This window comes from Asparagus officinalis, chromosome 6 (genome assembly GCF_001876935.1).
Source record: "Asparagus officinalis chromosome 6, Aspof.V1, whole genome shotgun sequence".
Classification (NCBI taxonomy): Eukaryota; Viridiplantae; Streptophyta; class Magnoliopsida; order Asparagales; family Asparagaceae; genus Asparagus; species Asparagus officinalis.
Genome location: NC_033799.1, coordinates 1,955,615 through 1,964,386, shown reverse-complemented (window position 1 = coordinate 1,964,386; position 8,772 = coordinate 1,955,615). Strand labels below are relative to the sequence as shown.

Genomic DNA, 8,772 nt, shown 5'->3' with positions numbered 1-8,772 from the left:
AGACATCATGAACGCGGCCAACGCCTCTTTGCTTCGCGAAACTGGGATGGATGTCAATAGCATCCTGGATAGTGGTTTGTTTTCGGAGGGCATGTCGAACGATACGCAAAATGAAGACAACTGTGAGTTTCGATATTATACGTTTTATTTTTCGCGTAAATTTTTGAGAGTTCTGATTTGTTTCATAATATGGTGTACGTATATAGGTACACGAGGAGAAGACGGAAGTGGTTCTGGTTATCCTTGCCAGAGGTTTGGGTAGAAATGCTCTCGAGGTACAGATTTTAAGGATTGGTCTTTTTGTATACACTATTTTTTTTTTCTCCCTGAATTAGTTTTTAATTGCACTTTCTGTATTTCAACAGTTTAGTGTTTTGTAATGGTTTCGTGTAATTCCTATATTTATGTTTAAGTTGCTATATTTTGGGATAACGTTCTGTATTTCCTTGTAGAATACCGTGTACGAAACTAATAGTGACCTTCTTTCTTTCTTTCTTTTTTTTGCCCCCTAAAGGTTTGCTGAAGAACCGAGCAGCACAAGGGGCACATTCACGCACAAGCAAATTCAAGCATATGTGCTTTTGCTTGTTGCCTTTTCTTGTAATTTTGTAGATATCTTTTCTTTTTTGTAGTTTTGGATTTTTCCGGATTAATTTGTAAATAGCTCTGATTTTTAGAACATGAAGAAACATTGACACCCTGCTTTAACAAAGGTGTTGGCTGCAAAATTTCTATTATGACTGGTGGCAATCTGAAGTTTTCGTTTGATCAAATGAGCATTTTCTGATTACATATTACCTAAAGGAAAAACTGTGAAGCACAAATTAATCAGATAACCCCACAAATTTCAAAATATCAGAAAACTTAGGGGTGGCAAAAAACCCCATTCAACTTTCAATGCTTTTCAGAAAACTCTCTAAAAGCATGGACCACAACCAACAAAAGTTTTCCCTGTGCAATTTTACTCACCAATGTGGGAATTGCTCGTTATTCCATTAAGGGGGGGGGGGGGGTTTTATGAAATATGTGTTGAAAGTTGAAGGGGGTTTCTAATAACCCCTAAACTTTAGGGGGTTTTCTCATATTTTGAAAGTTACGGGGGTTATATAGTAAGCAAGGGCATTTATATCATATCCCTCTCATATGCCTTTCTTTGTCTTCACTAAAGAGCATTTATCTTCCCCTTCAAGTAAGTCTATGAACAGGCTCAACAGCTCAGCTAATTGATTTGATTAAGATCATAGAGGGGGCACTGATTAATCCTTGATTAGTTATCATTAGTTACAATACAATGTGCAAACGTCCCAAATCTCCCACTGCCACGGGGGAGGTGGCGCAGAATATCAGAAAGTACAAGGCTCTACATTGAAAATTGACAAGAGTAAGCATTTCTCTGATAATATGTAGCCTAAATGATATTTTCTCATACAAAGGTGAGGTCCCCAAATGCAACAACAATTGATACGTGACATAGCTTTTTTTTTTTCTCTCTCTCTCACTTTGAAGCTTCCTACATCTCCTCTTGTTCTAAGCTACACCTGCTAGCTACAACACTGTACATTAGGAAGATGACTGTCATATTCTAATCAAGTGATGGGGTTTCTTGGAGATTGTTGAATTACAAAATGATCAACAATCCTCACAGAATTGACAGGGTCGGGAGAATTAGAGGCCCTCCATTTACTTGGAAACCTCCTGAGATAGCTCGGTTGAAGAGGCTGTTTCGGTTCCGCATCCCATTCAGGATCTAGCTTCCAGTCTTTCGGAACCTAAACCAACAAAAATTCTTCCATCAGAAAAGATGTGCCTCGATCGAAAAATGAATCGGTTACTTAATCAAAGCTTGAATACAAATTCTGAACACAAGTTTTCATGTTTGACGAAGATATTGGAGCGATCTTATACAAGTTTATTATTCGCACAAGTATTTTCAACTGTTGGAACCAAAGACTGAGAAAATCAGAGTAAAGTTTTATCACATATAATCGCCACAATTTTATGCTTTGAGAAATAAAGGTTAAATTTTTTGAATCCAATAGTGAAGCTACTACCTTATCGACTGCGAGGGTGAAAACTTCTAGGTCACCACTGTTAGTGATATGGAATCGGGTGAAGGACTTGTAATTTGCAATGCGAAGAGAGGAGAAAGCTTCGTCGAAGTGAATATGGAACCAATTGATGCAGATGTACAAATAGCTCCCGAATACCAGAGATACAACAGGAGTAGACAAAACCCAGAAATAAAGGAACAGAGATGCACAAATAGCTCCCGAATACCAGAGATACAACAGGAGTAGACAAAACCCAGAAATAAAGGAACAGAGATGCATAATATATAATGGCTGCTCCTCGAGATAAAGACTCCATTCCTTTCTTGCAAATATTGCGTCTATTAACCGCCATAACCTTTTGAAGCAAATATAACATCAATTAATAGAATCTGGGGAAATAAATATTTGGAGAAGGTATAGAATAGGTGATACCTCTGGGACATCAAAAGCTGACATAAGATACTTCACACATGCAGGATAGAGCCCAAACGTCCATTTTTCTATGCGAGTTCGAAGACCAGTGGGATCTGGGAAGTGCTCATTTTCGATAGACCGATACCACTCATAAAGGGTGTGATAACCTGAAATAGTTACAATCATCATCAGCTGTGTTGTCTGCATTGTTAGGAATCTTGACCCCAAGATTAGTTTGTTTTGATGATAACAAATATTATATGTTGTGTGTATTATGTGCTAACATTTGTTTTGCAGTATCAGAGCTATATCAACAATTATATTCAAAGAGATACTCAAGACATAGATGAGTTCAAGGCAAAATAAAGCAAAGAAGAAGATATACTTTATTGTCAAAATGTAATTTTATATTTTCTTTGCTTAGAAATTTGTACAAACCTTGATCACTCACACACATGCACACACATAGTGTTAGAACACACTAACACATGCTTAGTGTGCTGGTTAACAATAGAAATCCCCTATGTTAGCCATTAGAGTTTATAGATATTGAGTGAGTCTTCAAATATTTCATTTACACCCCTTAGAAATTAGAATCTGGAAAAACTCAAAAGACCAAAGTTGTAGGTCTCTTCAACAACTTTCCAACAAATCTTAAATCACCTCATTCCGATATCGGATTAGAAAGTTACAGTCAAAATACTGAAAAGAAAATTCCAGAATCTGTGAGTTTACAGTGTAGTCGACTACTATGCCTTGTAGTCGACTACTAAGCAATTTTCTGACTTCACAGAGTCTGTTTAGACTCAGTGTAGTCGACTACTATGACTTGTAATCGACTACAGATGTAGTTTTTTCAGATTTTAGGTTTTGAATAAGTGATTGTTTATAGCCGTTTTGTGTACGTTTTTAGGGGTTGAAAACTTGTCTTTTCAAGGGCTATAAATAGGTTATAAGTTCAAAAATTTGAACAACTAATTCATACACATAAGATCAAACATTTGTGCATATTCTCTCTAGTTTTCCAGATTTTCATGCTAAGTGTTTAGAAAAAAAGAGTTTCTGATATTGTCTTGGTTTCAATCATTCTTAGAGATTGTATAGGCAATATTCAGAGAGTTAAAAGAATCCTAAGCCACTGCTGTACTTCACTACACATTCAAGACTTATAGGATCAATTGTGTTCTTGCTTCAAAAAGGATTTCTCTCGGGTTTGAGAGGGTTGATCTCTTGGTTTAGAGATTGGGTGGCAATTGGCATGGTCTTGCCAATTGGTGTTGTAATTTGCAGGGACTTGCAAATTGGTTAGGTTTGCTTTTGATTTTGTAAGGTTTCAAAATCATAGTGGAAACTCTCATGCGGGATTTGCTTAGGGACTGGATGTACACCGGGTTGGTGGAACCAGTATAAAACTTTGTGTTTGTGATTGTAAATTTCTGAGATTGCCATTTTTCTTTGCAATTTATAATCTACTTTGTATATATTTTAAAAGAACACTATTCACCCCCCTTCTAGTGTTCTAGTGTATCTATTTCAGATCCTACATGCATAAGATATCTCAGTCCTAGAAATCCAAGTTCAGAAAAAACGAAAATCGAAATAGAAGATGCTATACTAAATCTGCCAACCAAATTTCATAATCACAGCCTTACTAAGCACAACATTGGAAATAGAAGATGCTATACTAAATCTGCCAACCAAATTTCATAATCACAGCCTTACTAAGCACAACATTGATGATATAATATAATAATCACAAAGCTCCAACCAAATTTCATAATCACAGCCTTACTAAGCACAACATTGATGATATAATATAATAATCACAAAGCTATTGTCAGTAATATCAATCTTTTCCTCCAATCAACTCAGCTACTGATATTTTCTATGTAGAAACTAACTTCAGAATTATTTTTGCAGAAATCCAATTAAGTCTTATGATGGCTATATGACACCATTCAAAGGTTGCTATCAGTCAATCTTATATGCATATCTTATACATTGAAGATTATAAAGACCCTATGAAAGAAAGCACACCTGAAGTTGCTAGTAGACGATTGCGTATACACATATCGATAGCCAATTCCAACAGCAGCATTAGTATCAGTGCAGCAGCCATATGTGCAGAAACATGAAGAATACCAAGCATAGCTCGCCTTTTCCGTGACAATTTCGTAGGCACGAATGAATATGAACATAGAATCAGCATTAGAAATCCTATGAAAGATACGTAAGAGTGTTCTATCATGAACATAAAAGCACTCTGCATTGTACTAAAGAAGCTCTTCAAGCGGCCAGACCAAGATTCATCAATCAAGATGTTGAAAACATTACACTGAGAGTGAAATATTAAATGTCAGTCCTCAACCAAGCCCGGGGTAAAAAATCTAAACTTGAATGGACTTAAATACTAATATATAATTTTTATTTTACTGATGATGTAACATCTGCAGAAAGAACATAATTAATCCTCGTAGTTAATAAGAAAGATACTTATATCATCTTATCATCTCTCTCAAAAAACTGTACTAGATTCAAACTCGTATAAATTGAATTCTGTTCCTATATCTCGATGAGCATTTGAGATGTGAACCCACAGCTCATAGCCAACCCCACTTTAATAGAGAAAAAAAGAAGAATAGATGATGAATTGATAATTCTTGTGGGAGAATTGATTCGCCTAGCAATATGCTTAATTCCCGTCATTGAGCTGCATATCATTTTTAATGCAACTTAGATTTTATTCAAGTTAATAAAGGCATCAAACATTCAAGAGAACCCGGTACCTGGGGAAACATCGAAAATACCAATATAAAGTATATGAAGCCACCAATGACATCAAATTGCCAGTTCTTCTTGCGAAACTTCAGAATATTACCCAGTGCGATCTGGAAGAATAATCCACGGTAAAAAGAATTAGGTAAATGACAACATTGGTCTTCTAATATTTTCTCAATTGGAAGGAGAATTAACAAAATGGAGCTTACTCTACTAGAATCATCAAAAGATGGATAAGTAACTTCGCTCTTGTAAGAATTTCCACAGAATGTGTTGAAATGTTTGAAGACATGTGTAGGATGAAGGAAGGCCCCACCGCAACCATTTACAAGTAAATGCTGGACATGGACAGGCTTATCTGAGTTAACACAAGAATGCCGCATGTAGTGGTGCAAATCTCCAGCCATACGAAGCTTACATCTGCCTTTCAAGTAGTCACGAATTAAGTGTGATACATTTATCCCACTATTACTGTTCCAGTACCAATCAAGAAGCCAATTAGGCTCATGTGTCATGATGATGACCGAGTCATTTTCGCCAACCTGAAAAACTTTTCCAAAATCTCGAGTAAACAACTAATATCCATTTTAATGTCCTTTTTGCAATTTAAGGAACTCGATAATGTGTCTGGATTGAGGGGTGCGCCCCCCTCCTTACATTTGGAAAACCGAAGTAAAACATCATGGAATGATTTGCAAAAAAATAAAAATCCCCCTTCTATTCTAGGATGAAAGCTATTTGGATTGACTCCATGCGATGCTCCATTTCTACGAATCACCAATACACACAAGCATGCGTAAATTCAATTTTTATTTATGACTCCATGCGATGCTCCATTTCTATGAATTCCCATAAGTCAAGCGTATCAACAACATCATAACACACATTTATTAATTTATTACTTATCTAGTTGTGACTTGTTGCTTCATACCACGTAGTTCTATTTCCACGAGTTCCAGCAATTCAGGATCATCAACAGCATCAACCTTGTTCGGGAAGCACACGAGTGATGGCACACCAACCCACACAGAAGGAAGGTAAAGAATCACTCAAAGCGAAAATAGAAATTGCATATGAAGGACTAAGAAGGCCTTGAGGAATAAATAAAAGTGAGCAGGACAAGCAATAAGTTAATCACCAGGGATGTTAAATGGGCGGGTTTGGGCATTAAATGGGCGGGCCATAAATGGACGGGCATGTTTTGCCCATTTGCCCATTTATGGCCCATTTAATATTTTTTAAATGGGCGGGTTTTTGCCCGCCCATTTAATAAACGGGCCGCCCATTTACCCATTTAACTATAATAGCTATGTATATAATACTTTTGAGGTGTTTTTTGTAAATTTCTAGGGGGCTTTTTGCAAACAATTGGGGGCTTTTCGTAAACTTTTGGGGGGTTTTTTTACAAACTTTTGGGGTTTTTTCGCAAGCTTTAAGACCTAAAACCAACGATTGCCACTCATGACCTGGTGCTAGGCTTGTGATAAAATACTAACAAATACAACAATATATCACATGAGAACATTGACACAAACTTTGCATTACCATTGCTTGATTTTAGTTCATAAACAGGTTCAACTAACTTTGCTTCCGAATACATTATCTTTATAGATCAATTTGGTAAAGTAATTTTACAAGACAACAACTTGATCAAAGACCTATAACTCTCAATGCAAACTAATCTCTTGGACTGCTCGAAAGAAGCAAATATACTGTAACAACCTTTTTTATATGTTAATGAAAAAACTACTCGATAACTAGTTGACAACCTCCATAAACTCCACAACTAAACAAGAAGAAATCGCAACCATCCGCTCATGAGATCAAAGATGACATGGATCAATGGACGATGTATGTGACAAGGAGTGCAATAAGGTGTTGTAAGGTTTTCGGTGAGCTAGAAACCGAGTGTGTAGTGAGGTTTTCGGTGAGCTAGAAACCGAGTGTGAGGAGTGACGTTGATCGGTGAACGTTGAAAACCGACATTGTGAGGGTGAGTGTGAACGTTGATCGGTGAGCGTTGAAAACCGACACTGTGAGGTGTAAACGTTATTCGGGTGAGCGTAGAAAACCCGGTTGTGATAGTGGATTTCTCCCCGGGAGTGGGGAGCGGAGACGTAGGACGGAAGGTCCGAACTCCGTGATCATATAGTGTGTTTGAGTGTGTTTTGGCGTTCATTTATATTTATGTTCATATCTTATATCGCCATTGTCCATAGCTCATTATTTATATGATCCACTATTTAGTTCATATTGTTTACCCCTTGTGTTAGTTTATATATCCTTACATATATATATTCATCATATAGGATATATCTCATTGTGTATATTGCTTATTCTTGCACATATCTCTTTATATATCTACCTTGCAAGAATACAACTTGTTAATTATTTTTAATTGGCATTTAATCGGATTAGATTAGCATAAGACCCTAATCACCCCCCCTCTAGGGTCTAACAATTGGTATCAGAGCTTGGTGCTCTTTGATTTAAGGTCTAATCGCCTTGAGTTAAAGATCCAAGTTATCTTTTTGTGCTAATCTTGTTTTGATTGCATTTGCATCTTGCTTGCATATTTTTACAAATTATGGATATGAATGATGCATCTTGTTTAGGCTATGATTCTAGTGTTGCTCCTAGATTAGATAATTTCCCCTATGCCCAATGGTGTGTTAGATTTAAACTTTTTGTTCAATCTAAACACTTTGATTTATGGGAAATTATAGATGATGCTTATATTGTGCCCACTTTGGAGAAATCCAAGTGAAATAAGAATGATCATCGTATGTTTACAATGAACAATATTTTGTTAGAATATTTGCTAAATGCTTTTAATTCATCTATGTCTGACAAGTTTGATTTGATTCATTTATGTCTAACAAGCTTGATTCTTTTGATAGCGCTTATACATTGTGGAAATTCATAGAAGCGCATCAAGGGGACTTGGAGGCGATCCGACAAGCTTTGGAGGATCCCGCTTCAAGTTCTAAAGGAGCTTCATGCACACGGCCACTAGGCGATAGCCCTAGTGAGGTTTGCGAGTTCGAACCTGATAATGATTTATCTAGTGATGAACTTGCTTGTGCTAGTGAAAAATTATTGCATGCCTTTAACAAATTACAAAATAATTTTAATGATTTAAAAAGCAAGCATGATGTTTTAGAATGCAATCATGAGAAGCTAGTGTCCAAATTTGATGTCATTGAAAATGAAAATACTATGCTTAAAGAAAGCAATGACTTATTAAATTTGGAAAATGGAAATTTAATCTCATCTATTGCTAGCCTATCTCATGCTAAGATTGATGCCATGTTTAAATGATTATTTATGTTCTACTTCTAAAAATGCATATGTGCCTAAAAATAAAGATTTGAATCTTATGAAAAATAGTATTTCATCTTTAGATTCAACTTTGAGAACATGCATTAATAATTATAAAAAGCTTATGGATATGTGTGCCAAGTCAAAATCATCCACTCATTATGCACACATGTATAGCAAAACTTATAAGTGTTCTATTTGCGGCCGT

The 8,772-nt window shown here is 36.1% G+C and overlaps 2 protein-coding genes across 5 annotated transcripts in view; one reads left to right on the top strand and one right to left on the bottom strand.

The window, feature by feature from the left end:
- The window catches only part of LOC109845116, a 4,750-nt gene extending 4,033 nt beyond the window's left edge, over nucleotides 1-717 (top strand). For all 4 annotated transcript variants that reach the window (XM_020414322.1, XM_020414323.1, XM_020414324.1 and 1 more), the window contains 3 exons: nucleotides 3-122; nucleotides 207-275; nucleotides 515-717. In XM_020414322.1, coding sequence (XP_020269911.1) covers nucleotides 3-122; nucleotides 207-262 — 176 coding nt within the window. In that variant the 3' untranslated portion in view covers nucleotides 263-275; nucleotides 515-717. The remainder of the gene's footprint in view (nucleotides 1-2; nucleotides 123-206; nucleotides 276-514) is intronic.
- LOC109844705 overlaps nucleotides 1,366-8,772 on the bottom strand; it is a 13,894-nt gene continuing 6,487 nt past the window's right edge. The window contains exons 10-16 of the mRNA XM_020413819.1: nucleotides 5,453-5,818; nucleotides 5,252-5,353; nucleotides 4,503-4,800; nucleotides 2,484-2,632; nucleotides 2,283-2,406; nucleotides 2,052-2,212; nucleotides 1,366-1,769 (exon numbers count right to left, since the gene is read on the bottom strand). Of these exons, the coding sequence (XP_020269408.1) occupies nucleotides 1,587-1,769; nucleotides 2,052-2,212; nucleotides 2,283-2,406; nucleotides 2,484-2,632; nucleotides 4,503-4,800; nucleotides 5,252-5,353; nucleotides 5,453-5,818 (1,383 nt within the window). The 3' untranslated portion in view covers nucleotides 1,366-1,586. The remainder of the gene's footprint in view (nucleotides 1,770-2,051; nucleotides 2,213-2,282; nucleotides 2,407-2,483; nucleotides 2,633-4,502; nucleotides 4,801-5,251; nucleotides 5,354-5,452; nucleotides 5,819-8,772) is intronic.